General features: G+C 30.6%; 1 protein-coding gene across 4 annotated transcripts in view; it reads left to right on the forward strand.

The window, feature by feature from the left end:
- Positions 1–14495, forward strand: part of aux (cyclin-G-associated kinase) — a 65978-nt gene that overhangs the window by 40046 nt on the left and 11437 nt on the right. For all 4 annotated transcript variants that reach the window (XM_067279252.1, XM_067279253.1, XM_067279254.1 and 1 more), the window contains 11 exons: positions 6089–6141; positions 6233–6504; positions 6572–6705; positions 6777–6890; positions 6965–7045; positions 7142–7259; positions 8166–8245; positions 8318–8502; positions 8585–8715; positions 8796–9296; positions 9460–9685. In XM_067279252.1, the coding sequence (XP_067135353.1) occupies positions 6089–6141; positions 6233–6504; positions 6572–6705; positions 6777–6890; positions 6965–7045; positions 7142–7259; positions 8166–8245; positions 8318–8502; positions 8585–8715; positions 8796–9296; positions 9460–9685 (1895 nt within the window). The remainder of the gene's footprint in view (positions 1–6088; positions 6142–6232; positions 6505–6571; positions 6706–6776; positions 6891–6964; positions 7046–7141; positions 7260–8165; positions 8246–8317; positions 8503–8584; positions 8716–8795; positions 9297–9459; positions 9686–14495) is intronic.

Here is a 14495-nt window from a genome sequence, read left to right on the forward strand (position 1 = left end):
GGTAAATAGAACATAGATAAAATTACAGTAATGTCATTGTAATAATAATTAGTTACAGTATGCATGGAATTACAAAATGAAAAGATAAAATAGGGAAATAAAGTAAATGTCATGACCGTGTTACAAACATTAAAAAATTAAGATTGTGTTTGCTTATGAAAATAAGCAGGTAATTATAACTAGTACAAAGGATAAAATATAAAATTTAAAATGTTAAAAAGTAATGTTATTTACAAATATATACAGATATAGTTAACAGCAGTGCAATACATTAATTTCAATTAATTTACAGATATTTACACTGAATCACACAATAGGTGTTATAAAAAGCTGGCATATATACTTAGGTGCATATAGTCGAAACAGCATAGGTTTATACATTAAGAAATCCACTCATTATGTAACAAACTTATAAAGTCATATCTTGACAAGAATTCTTTTCCAAAATATAAAATCCTTTTGTTTATAAAAGCTTTACATTCAACCATCATCAAAATTTGTAAGCATCAAAATTAACTTATAGACCACAAAATTCACAATTTATTGAAAAGGTCATATTTTTAAACATGTTACAATGTATACGAAATAATTCTAAAACCATCCTAAACTGTTTCACAACATTTAAGTATGTTTGCATGCCCCGATCTATCAAATTAGAATACCACTTATTAAATTTATATTCTAAAGCTTTACTTTTAAAATCAGCTAAATAATTATTCACCATTCTTACCAAAACATCAGACATGGTTATTGAATTTAACAAAAATGCATGACCTTGATAACCAAAACTTTTCAACAATGCAAACAATTTGATTACCCTTTGCAAGTTTTTGTGAAAGTAAATATGGACTTTGCTTTAACTATAAGCTCACTAACTGAACATTTACCTGTCTATCTTAAGATTCTTTTTATTATATTAAATTTTAATGGAACCCTTTGAAATTCTAAATAGATTATATAGGAGGTGTGAGACTGCAGATTTTAAGGAAAGGAAACCTTTTTTTTTTTCATTGTTCAAAAATGTTGTAAACACCCCCCCTTGGAAAAAAACTCCTCATGGAGTATCGAAGCAGAGGTCTCCTCCAACTATCTACAGTTAGGTGGGAAAGTTGACACTTAGTTGTCAAAAATTGCAAGTCATCGTCAACAACGGACTGCCTTCCCACCTAATGATATAAAAGCACGAGCTACTGGAAGCTTGGCACACGTCTGCACTTGGAAGTTATTTCTGTACTTGTGCCAGTCCAGTCGATTTCCATGCAACGGACTTGGATCCCGTCTGAGAAGACATTCAATGGCTACAGACTCTTCCATACAGTCAACGTCTGCCATATGATGAACTTTGATGTATATCGTTCATTCCCGCATAGAGGTATTGTTTGTTAGCAATCTGTGAACTCTCTCTCCCCCGAATGGGAATAGGCATAGCTAACAGCTGCCCTTTGTATAACTTGCATTTAACCGCATTTAATCAAGTAGTCTTGTAAACGATCTTATATGTTAACCCTAGCTAACCAATAAATGTTTTATTTGTTAACCTGTCAACCTGTCGATCTCTTTGTCCGGAAGGACACCTGTTGACTTACTGACTCACTCCCCACTTGTTTTGCCTTCCTAGCATCTGATGACTCCGAGGTTGGGCTTCACCAGTCCATTCAGATTAAGTGGTCAGAAGGGATTAACCCCTTGACACCCTAGCTTATCTCACAGAGGGAATCCATCTCTTTAAGGAATAAAGGCAATTAATAAACTTCAATTGAATGGTATTTTCTCTTTCTGTCAAGGAAAAGCCCCAAATCTCTAATCATAAAATATTGATGATTGAACAAAAGCTACAAGTAATTTCACCTTATCTGACCGCACTGTTTATCTGCCAGATTTACATACCCGAATAATCTTCTCTATACCGACATAGGCTTTATTAACAATATGATTTAAAAAGTTAGAAAATCTTCCATTTGATTGAAAAACTACTACTAAATATTTATATTATTCACTACTTTGATCAAGTTATGCTTAGCTTGTCCTGTGTTATTCCTGACATATCTTGGGTCACGACCTGCTGATCTTGATCGGTTGACCCGAGATATCTCGTTTCAGCATCAGGACATTTTTGAAACTAGATGTCGCTAGTCATTATAATTTTTATATTAAAACTAACTACCAAAATATAATTTTTTTTGCTCTAAAAATCAATTCTTTAAATATTTCTTCAAAAAATTGATGAGACTTCATAGGTTAAATCCAAAGAAGTTTTTTTCAGTGATTGTGCACAATCACTGAAAAAGTGTAAAAATAATCCACAGAGAAAAAGACAGTTATCTACATAAATTCAAAGAACACTTCGCAATTGTTAATAAAAACAAAACCATAAACCTAAATAATGGTATGGAGGTTGACAATATATGGGAGGAAATGGGAGGGGCTAAAGAGCAAGAAAACAAAGAAAGAAAGACAGAAATGCCTTAAAGGATACAACATCAACATCGTGTAACTGTATGTCTAAACATAAAACAGGTTAGTTCACTATTGTGTAAATATATCCAAATAATGGAAGTTGTAATAATAGTTGTAATTTGTAAAATGGTAATTTTATCGTAACAATCACTGTAATAATCCTATTTATACCAATTTATAGAAATGTAACACCTGATGAGAGGTGCAAGTTACACAAAAATCTTGCACCTGAAATGCATAGTGAATAAAGAATAACGAAGATAACACTCAGAAGTTTTTGTCCCTGATGAAATGCAGTCCAGACAAAAAAACATTGGTTAACTTCTTCAGATTTAACCTATGAAGTCTCATCAGTTTTTTGAAGAAATATTTAAAGAATTGATTTTTAGAGCAAAAAAAATTATATTTTGGTAGTTAGTTTTAATATAAAAATTATAATGACTAGCGACATCTAGTTTCAAAAATGTCCTGATGCTGAAACGAGATATCTCGGGTCAACCGATCAAGATCAGCAGGTCGTGACCCAAGATATGTCAGGAATAACACGGGACAAGCTAAGCATAACTTGATCAAAGTAAGTGAATAATATAAATATTTAGTAGTAGTTTTTCAATCAAATGGAAGATTTTCTAACTTTTTAAATCATATTGTTAATAAAGCATATGCTGGTATAGAGAAGATTATTCGGGTATGTAAATCTGGCAGATAAACAGTGCGGTCAGATAAGATGAAATTATTTGTAGCTTTTGTTCAATCATCAATATTTTATGATTTAGAGATTTGGGGCTTTTCCTTGACAGAAAGAGAAAATACCATTCAATTGAAGTTTATTAATTGCCTTTATTCCTTAAAGAGATGGATTCCCTTCTATATAATCTATTTAGAATTTCAAAGGGTTCCATTAAAATTTAATATAATAAAAAGTATCTTAAGATGGACAGGTAAATGTTTAGTTAGTGAGCTTATAGTTAAAGCAAAGTCTGTATTTACTTTCACAAAAATTTGCAAAGGGTAATCAATTGTTTGCATTGTTGAAAAGTTATGGTTATCAAGGTCATGCATTTTTGTTAAATTCAATAACCATGTCTGATGTTTTGGTAAGAATGGTGAATAATTATTTAGCTGATTTTAGAAGTAAAGCTTTAGAATATAAATTTAATAAATGGTATTCTAATTTGATAGATCGGGGCATGCGAACATACTTAAATGTTATAAAACAGTTTAGGATGGTATTTGAAATTTTTATCAAAGCTAAAACTCAAAAAGAACAAGGAACAAATATTTCCTGTGCTGACAGTCAGTTCCTGAGAGATCTTTATCTCCCATGACTAATGAGTCATGAGAGATAAAGATCTCTCATGGGCTGACTAAACCTCTTTCAAAGGGCTGACTAAACCAAAAAGACTCATCATGATACCCAATCAAATGATCGGGTATCATGGATGAGAAAAATAGTGTAAATACAGGATACATGCCAAACTCTGGGCACATTATTATCACTGTATCCTCAAGTCTTTAACTTAGTGCCATACTTTATGAGATTGAACTTCCACCCAAAGGGTTACAAGTCAAGAATAATGTTGAGGTATTATAATCAGTACTTTTGTAAGCTCTCTCTCTCTCAACCTTTAGTCCTAGTCATTAAGGTTTAATCATAGCTAGAGTTTATTCAGTTAGTCCATTTGTATTCTTTGTTATTCATTAAAGTTTTTGTTAATTTGTTGATGGGACTTGATTCTAGTTTCCTCATGGACTCCTATCACTTACGTGTCTCTTCACTCAGATAGCTTAGAGCCTTCCTTTTAGAAATTCTAATATAAATTTTTATTGCAAGTTAAACCGCGAAATAATAGTTTAACTGGTGTCAGCATCCTGATATGATTGGGATTTTGCGATCTTCGATCCCAAATATAGTTTATTAGCCATCCTTAGACATAGAGATCGGATCTAACTGATTCATGCCAAGTAAGTGGTCACCTGGTATCGCCCTTGGCCCCCTGCTTATCTCACAACTTCATGTATTATAAGAAGAAGCGGTTATGTTTCAAATATGGTAAAGAAGCTTTATATATAATTGCATATCAAAAATAAACTCTTAAGACAAAAATGTAGTCTAGCTAGTAAAATGTAAAGGTAAACCTTTACATTTTACTATGGTATGTCACTGGTGTAGTATGATAGTTTAGCATGTTCTAAAACATAAATTAAAATATGCTCTTAAAACTCTGCTTATGTAATCAGAATTTAGTTATTGTCATCATTGCATAAAAATGCTTTATACCCAAAGACAGTCTTTTCACATTATTAGCTTCATTATGTGGCTGTGACTGGTGTGGTTGGACATGAAATAGTTATCAGTTATTGTTATCACTCTTTACCAATGTTTTAACATCACACAGTAATTTAAATTTCTGGCATTTCTTATGTTGATTCACTTATCTGCCGACTACTTTCTTTACTTGAATGAATTACAGATTAATAATGAAGTTTTATTGATTATAGTTATTACGTTATACAATTTTGAAATGTGTTAACCTCAGAGTCAATTTTAATGAATTATACTATTAATTACTTAATGAGAACTTATTGTCGATTGGTGACCAAAATCTGATCTCCAATAATGGGTCAAAATCACATTTTTGCGTTAGTGAGGTTGTAAAGTCAATTTCTACATATTACTAAAACCTCATAAGTGATGTGTATCTTTTAGGTGCTCTCTTTGACATTGTTAAATTTTGCAATCTCGTACTCAAAATCTTATTCCCTTAAAATCATGTTTTTTTTTATCTTTCCCATAAAATTTTAGGAAATATACTTGAGGTTTTGATTTCTAACTGGTGAAATACCGTATTTACTCGCATATAAGACAAGGTTTTTATTCATTTATCACAGCTTCAATTACCTAGGTTGTCCTATACGTGTGAGCAAAAGATTCTTTGCATTTTTGCAAATAATTTTTGTGAACTGTGTATTCGCATTTTTTACCAGATGCTTACCCTTGGTATTTAAAAACATAAATATTTTATCTGGGTCATTTGAATCGTTCTTGTATATTGTCAGGAGTAAAGATGAATAGCAATAGGAAAAGCAAAGCTTTTGAATTGGGTTCCAGATTGAATTTCCAAAATCACATGGGAGCATGATATAAGTTTTAATCTATTCCCATGTGAAAACAGATGATTATTTGGAAATCAGAATTCAGAAAAACTCATAAGTGTAATTGACGCAGAGTGGATTCAACTGTCAAGAATTGGAGAAAAAAATTTCTGATTGTCCAGCTTTACGTGAACATATGTTGTCAATTTTACAAGATTTTTTCCTTAAAGTTTAAAATGCTAGTAATTTTTGCAGGACAATATGTGCATTTATGTTCATTTGATATTTTACTTGTGATTAAACAAAATAAAATTAAAATTGTATTAATAAATCTAATTTTCTTTATTTTGATCTTTAAAGTCACACCTCGTCCTATATGCAAGGTCCTTATATTTGAGTAAATACGGTATTAAATGAAGTGTCAATTTAAGCAAATCTCAAAGTAATTACATTGATTAGATTGTACTGTGTTAAAATTTACTGTCTTTATTGTTTATTAATTCTGTAATGTTCATTTTTTTAAATTTTATTTTAGAACAATAGCAAGGCAAGACTTAGATTTTAATTATATCACAAGTAGAATTGCAGGTAATTATGATTACTTTTATAGTTAAAATTGATAATATGAAAAATATAATTAATGTTTGCATTTTAATTGAATTAAATTTTATCTTGCCAGTTATGTCATATCCTGCAGAGGGGTTAGAATCAGCATATAGAAATCATGTTGAAGATGTAAGGGGTCTTTTGGACACACGACATCGAAATCATTATGCTATCTACAATGTTTCTGGGAGAAGTTACACTTCATTTAAGTTTAATGCAAAGATTGCTGAGGCTGGCTGGCCGATGAGGAAAGCACCAACTCTTCAAACTCTAATATCACTTTGTCGAAGTATGCATTCCTGGTTGAAACAGGATATTCGTAATGTTTGTATTATTCACTGTCTGGTTAGTATGATAATTTTTATTTTAAATAATTTAAATTAACAGTTGCCTAATTAGGTAATTTTTCTAGGATGGTAAAGCATCTTCAGCTGTTCTTGTCTGTAGTTTTCTTGTCTTTTGTCATTTGTTTCAAACTCCAGAAGAGGCATTGCAAATGTTTGCAATTAAACGGTGTCCCGTCAATTTAGTTCCATCACAATTGAGGTAAAATTCTCAATCTAAAATATCCCCTTAATATAGTAAAGTTTTTATATGGGAAATAAAATTATTTTTAGGTATATACATTATGTATCAGGCTTAGTTTCTCCAAGTCCAGTCATTCCACATCAGTATTTAATTACCCTTGTATCAGTATCAATGAAACCAGTACCATTGTTCACAAAACTCAGGTATAGCTTTTTATCTTTACTTATTTATACATATGAATTATTTTTATTTATATTAAAAATATATGTTCTTAAAGGGATGGTTGTAGACCATTTGCAGAAGTTCATAAAGGCGAAGAAAGACTACTGACAACTTCACAAGAATATGAAAAAATAAAGTAATTTCATTTTAATAATGAATTTAAATAGTTAGCAACAAATATAAACTTACAATTGAATAGGTATTACAATAATAATTTAAATAATTTGAATAGGCATTACAATATGACTGATAACCAGGTGACCATACCTTTAAATGTAACTACTATGGGAGACATCTCAGTGGCTGTCTATCATGCCCGTTCTACATTTGGCGGAAAAGTACAAGGAAAGGTTAGTTATAAATATTTATACTAATCGCTTATAACTGATTATATATATATTGAATTTTAATATTCTCAAAATAAAAGTTTTAATCTTGATAACAATGCAAACTTGTAAGTTTGGTGAATTATGTAAAATCAGAATGTTAAAATCAAATATTCACGATTTTGAATCTAATTATCAGTTTGTGAGTTGTGCTCAACCTTTAACGGTATTTCAATGATAATAGTAATAATACTAATGGTTTATTATTATTATTAAGTGCACAGTTAATATATTTGTTTTAATTTGTTTTTCAGATGCATTTTAATATTACATGTTTATAGATTCTTGTAGTGGTTAAACTATTTGAGCAATAATGACAATTTAGGATAGTTAGAAAACATATTTTCAGAATGATGCTTCAGTGCTTTTTTAATCCCTCTTAATGCCAAATTATTGCTGTGGAGTGTTCCACCTAAAATCAACCAAACTGACAGTGAGATGAAACATTAATGATGTAAATTTTATATGGGGTATTTAAAAGGAAAGATACATGAGATCAATCTCAGAACTATATGCAACTGAACAAAAGCATTTGCAGAAGCATTGAAGCTATCAGCATTAGTATTTTATGTAAGGTCAGTTTGAATGTGGTTACACATTCAAATTGACCTTATGTAAAATACTTATGTGCATACAAAGGTGCATAGATGCCCATGAATACCACTTTCAGTATCTTCTGTAAGTTTCTGTAAATTTAAATAATGTTAAAGTTTCTAAAAAGTTCTTTGACTAAATTCATTTGTATCATTTTCAGTGAGTGGGACTGATTTTATGTAGGACACTATATTATTTAATATTTTAATTTAGCACTCAAGTAAGAGAAATGTTTTTAACAAATTTGATAAAAATATATCATCATTGAATATTTAGGTAACAGCCATTAGGATATTTCAATTGCAACTTCATACAGGATTCATTAATCCAGGCACACAAACAATTAATTACAGCAGGTAACACCATTATTTTAAATTTATTAATAATAAAATTTATCTGTATTTGTCAATAACTGATTTTTTTTGTAGGTGTGATCTGGATGGAATTGAGGAAGTTGATCGCTATCCAGAGGGATTTTTTGTTACTTTACATGTGAAAGTAGCTGATAAAGAGCAATCTTTAGATCCTTCTTGTTCATGGTTGGGAATATCACAGTTAGATTTAACACCACAAATATTGTTTAACAGTGAAGAAGAATTAGAGAATTGTTTGGGTATGAAATTATTTTGTCTAAAACTTTATTTGAAAATCAAAATTCACAATTAAAACAATTATTATTATTAATACTATTACAGGTAATTTTTCTACAACACAGAATGCTAATGGTAGGCCAAGTGTGGACACTAATGGTGTAACTGCTGCAGATTTTATGGCTTCTTTAAATTGGCAAGCTGAAGAAAATGCAAGAGCTTGTGAGGCAGCTAAGGTATATTATGCAGATAAGAATATTATTTATATTTAGCATAAGTCATTTTCAGTGTGATTTAATAAATTTATAATTTTCAGACTGCCGATGATTTGACAGAAAGTGAATCTTCAGTTTTATCCAAAGAAATACCAAAGAGACCTCCACCTCCTAGACCCAAACCACCACAAACAACTATTCCTGAAATAGATTTACTAAATCTTGGAGATGTTAAATCTAATGCAGATAGTAAACCTGCCGTTAGTCTTCTCGATATTTCTGATAATGACATAGTCCGTACTACTAGTAATTTTGATCTTTTGAGTAACCCTCAGTCTGTTCCTCTCATTACAAGCACTGCTGCTGAACATTCCACAGAAAAATTTGATGATATCTTTGATCCATTTGGAACAACAAATGAAATTCCATCTACGAATAATCAACAACAATCTCAAAATATTTTCAGTTCGCTAAAGAAAGAAAATGTTTCAAATGCAGCAGGTGATAATGCTGCTCCTGTAGATGATTTCTTTGATCCTTTTGGACAAAAAGCAAGCTTTGATATTTTGAGAGAAACAAATAGTGCAGATGGTACACCTCAGGTAACTATTATTTTTTTCTATATTACTGTAAATATAAATTATAAAATTCTTTAAATGCTATAAGTCAGTCTGCTATCTGTCATAATTTCCTTTCCTAAATATGTATTTATATATATATTTATATATATATATGTATCTTTTATAATTCTTTTTCTTTTCTAAGCATAAATCTAACATTCCAACGAGTACATCTGCATTTAATGTTGCTGCAATGTCTTCACATGATTCATCTCTTCTTGGAAGTTGGGATTCTGTATTTCAGTCTGGTCCTCCTCCTCCTCCCACTACAACTACTGGACAGAGATTAACAACAGGAACTATTCCACGAAATGCTTCTACACCTAATTTAGAAACACTTAATGCTAAAATTGATCCTTTTGCCGACTTAGGTAATTTTTATAGAGAAATTTAATTTAAAATAATATTCTTACTCTTGTATTGCCCAAATATTTATAAAGTGTTCCTCTGTATCTGTGGGATTCATTCCAGGACCTCATATAAGCTTAATATCCTTACATAAAATTGCATAGTATTTGTATATATTTTTCATCACATGCACATTCTTCTGTATACTTTAAATCGTCTCTAGATTGCTTATAATACAATATAAATTCTGTGTAAGTCATGGACATGGGATGTTATTTATATTGTATTGTTTAGGAACTAATCACAAGGAAAAAACGTCTTGAGATGTATTTTCTGTTTCAATGCTGCTGTACTGAATACAGTAATACCCCGAGTTATGTAAGTACAGTAGAGAGTTGTTAATCCGAATCAATTGGGGACTGGGGTTGTTCAGATTAGTGATTTGTTCGGATAACCGATTATGTACGAAAAAATATATTAACCTGTCCGATGTTCAAATTTTTCTCCGTTGCGTGTCGCTTCGTGTTGAATTTTCGTCGATTTTAAGCCTAACGAAAATTTTTATAATAATAATCAAGGCTATTGTATCGTTAAAAATTATTTCTTTATTTTGTACAAACAAAATAAATATATTGAAGAATATAAAAACATGAAAATTATACTTTAGAAGTAAATCTAGTATCAAAAATGTTTGATTCAGCATGACACAGTCCGACTGAAAATCATTCAGATAACCGGCAATTCGGATTAATGATTCTCTACTGTATTGCAGACCATAGACCTTTACATAATACAAATTTTATGTAAGTTGAATTTGTAAATTGCTTAAGTGTAACTATGTAATTAATAACTCAATACTTTATTTATTATTATATATGTACTGTACATATACAACAAAAATAATAAATAATATATGTACAGTACATATATTATTTATTATTTTTGTTGTATAAAAGAACAATAGAAATACAAAGTACATATATAAGCAAAACAAAGAAAGAAACAAAAATGATCTGAAATATTAATAGGTTATATATTAAATCACTTGAGGCAAACTACTGTGCTTGGTTTTGCTGCTCAACCTTCACTGAGTACTGTAGAAGAATCTTGTTTATGAGAAAGAGTGCCTGGTACGCTTGCATACATGTTTACAATTAGACTGAAAAGTAAAGGATTAGTAGAGCAATAAAGTAATAAATTGGTACAGTGTGAAAGAAAGAAAGAAAGGGAGAGAGAGAGAATGAATGAATGTTTGAAATAGAATAACTCTGTAAAATTACATGTTACTCTACTCAGATTTTTTTCCAATTTTTAAGATTTACATTTTACGTAACTGCGAATTTATGTAAGTTGCATGTTAGTGTTACGTAACTCAGGGTATTACTGTATTTAAAATACAAGCAAATTCAAATTTTACTTTTTGGAACTTTCTGAAATTTACTTTTTTGTCAGAAATGATGAAAAATATAACAAACAGTATTTACACTTGAATATTTGTTCATCTGCTCTAAGTTTTACAAATTGTACATAGAAAGCTCCAAGAAGTAGTCTTTTTTTCCACCAAAAGGTGGACCCATATTTGTCTGTTGCATTTATTTTTCCTTCTCTTGAACTAAACGAAGGATGACAATTTTTCTCTGTATGTTATCCTTAGACTAGACTCTGGAGATTTCTCATTTTCAAATGGAAAATGGGATAATTCTTGGTATGGGAGACATCCAAATAGAACCTGGGTGAAATGCAGATGATTCAATGTCATATGGGCATTACCTGTTCATGTATTTACCCATCTATGCAAACACTTAGGCATCTTTTCACACAATCCAAGATTGGATAAGGACAAAATGTAGGAGTTGAAGTGAGGGTGTGATTTTAAAATTTATGTTTTACTTTTTAGAATTTATGAAATTTATCTTTTTATCAGCTGTTATAAATAACAGAATGAACATATGACAATCAGTCAAAAAAATTATTACCCCAGGATTTTTACATTTTTGGACTCAGTACCTTGAAACATTGAGATATGCAAAAAAGTTTGGGGTTTTTTCTGTGTATAATGTTTGTTTGTCTGTGTGCATGCACATATGCACAATTTTGTTCACTCACTAAAGCTTTAACTCTTGTGCCTTTTGTTGAAAAGTTTTTAAATTTTTCTGGGAGGTTGTGTATTAAGGCATTGATGCTATTAAATTTTGATGGTTAAAGGTCAAGCAGGTAGGGAGATAGATAGGGGCCATGTCATATCTCCAATGGGGTCAGACTTAATGCAGATTTTTGCTCATTATTAACATTTACAAATTTTTCATAAAACTCATTTCTACCCCAAAAATTAACCTTTTTGCCATTTTATGGCAATTATGATATATTAAAAAAACTTTTATGATATTAACAGATGGCACTACAGACAATTTAATTGTTTGGATGGGAAACTTACACAACTCATTGCTGGATTTTAATGATCTTGGTTAGTAGAATCTGCAGATTAAGAGAGCTGACTATAGTTTTTCTTATTAAAATTAAACAAGTAAAATGCCAAAGCCATTTTTGGGAAAAGACTATGTCTCGGAGACTTGGTTTGACTGCACACTGTTTTCTAAGGAAAAGAGAAAAGTGAGCACTCTCCAATGAGGAAAAGCCGACACCAGTATTCTGGGTCTTGGCGTAGATTACAGCAGGCTTCGTTGCTGCCGTGGTTACAATGGGTTGCATTGTCACAGGCCTTAATTGGCTATGGTAAGCAGGATCACTTTGATGCTCAGGCAGGTCTCGTTCTCATTTTCCAATCTTCTTTGGTATCACTGGCTTTGAGTGCAATCATTCAAACTTTGCCAGCCTCATCACAGCCACGACTACAAGGTTGTCCATGAGTCATTTTCAGTGAAATTAATTTATCTAATGTTGAAATTTCTCTGTTGCATGTCACCCTGGGTTGAATTTTTGTCAATGCCTAACAAAAATTTCCCATTTTTGAAAAAAAATAATTATGGCTATTGTATCATCTGAAATTAGTTTTTTATTTTGCACAAACAAAATAAATATATTAATAAATGTAAAAACAGTAACTTCCAAAATATAATTTTTTTGTTTTAATATAAAATTATAATGACTAGCGCCATCTAGTTTCAAAAATGTTCTGATGCTGAAATGAGATATCTTGGGTCAGCCAGTCAAGGTCAGCATGTCGTGACCAGAGATATGTCAGGAATAACATAGGACAGATAAATGGGTTTTTTCAAAAATTCATTTGTCAAAATTCGATTTTGCAATGTTCACATTTCCAACTTCCCAACGAGCAATTCATGCATAAATCTCACACTAGCACCTGTTGGTAGAAAGATGTAGCCATTTTGTATTTTATTTTGACTTTGTTCTCAGTCCCCTGAGTACCTACAAGTCTGGTTTTTTTGTGTGTGCATGATTTGGACATTAATACTCTGTGCCATATTGCAACTTCTGACATGTATTCTCCTTCCTACCTCTAAAATGTGTGACCGTTAAGAGCAGCGCGATTTTATAAATAAGACAGTCTTGTCAATAAATCAAATAATAAATTAACTTTATATAACAAATTAATCAAAAGTCAAAAAAATACGGGCAGGGCTATATTTGTTGTTAAATTATGTTAACAAATTTAGCATTTGAATAGGTGGTTGGTAGTATGATTCTAATCACTATTGATTTTCTGTAGTTTCTTGTATGTATCAGGTCAGTCCATAAGTTCATGCATATTTTTATCTACAAAAAAAGCAGCAAAACTTTTTAATTAAATTTTATTTCAATCTATAATGTATTCACCATTATTTTGTACAATTTCTTGCCATCTTGATGGTAGCTTTTTAACCCTTAGCCTGCCGTTTGCCACGCCCCTTATTTTGTAAAACGGCCAAGGTCAAAATAGGTGAATCAGGCAATATTATTTTAAAAATTCACTAAAAATTAAATTATTATTTTATTCATATGAAAAAAATCACATATATTTATCAATATAGTTAGTTTTAAATACGACACATAGATTATTTATTTTCGTAATAAACATATGATTACCAGTAGCAATAGATGTAACATTTGCTGATATTTTAGATTTAAAAAATAATTAAAAATTAAAAATTAAAAAAATATATAAAATATCGGAACTGAAGGTCATAACTTGAATATTTATGATGCATTAACATATTATAGCCGAATAAACTTATTATAGCATTAATGAACTTATTATAGTAATATTATTGTATGAATATGCTAAAAATAAAATAAAAAATTATCAGAAAATGAAAAATTAAGGAAAAAACATCGATAATTAAAATTTTTTACATCGACAAAACACCACCTGGACAAAAATATGTGAAACAGACGATAAACAAGACGATACCGTCAAGTACTGACATCTGTTGTCGATAAATTTTATAAAAATCGATTTTTAACAGGGTAACGATGAATCGGTACCCTGGCCGTTTTGCGAAACAGTTAGGGTAACGATAGATCGGTACCCTGGCCGGGAAAGGGTTAATCATATCTTCATAAAATGATTTCGGTTTTGAATCAAAATATTCAGAAATAGTTTTACATGTGTTACATACTTTTTTACATTGTTCTCATCCTCAAAAGTTTTCCCTTTTAAAAAATTCTGCAAACTGCGAAAAAGATGATAATCACTGGGAGCAATATTTGGCGAATATGGTGGATGAGGTAAAATTTTCCAGTTGTAGCTTTCAAGTTTCTGTACAGTTATTTTTGCAGCGTGTGGTCTGGCATTGTTATGCTGCAAGAGAACCTGCTTTCTGTTCACTAACGACGGTTGATTTTTTTTCAATTTTTCATTTAAATGCTCTAATT

The sequence above is a fragment of the Centruroides vittatus genome, unplaced genomic scaffold (assembly GCF_030686945.1).
Source record: "Centruroides vittatus isolate TY-2023 unplaced genomic scaffold, ASM3068694v2 contig_862, whole genome shotgun sequence".
Lineage (NCBI taxonomy): Eukaryota > Metazoa > Arthropoda > Arachnida > Scorpiones > Buthidae > Centruroides > Centruroides vittatus.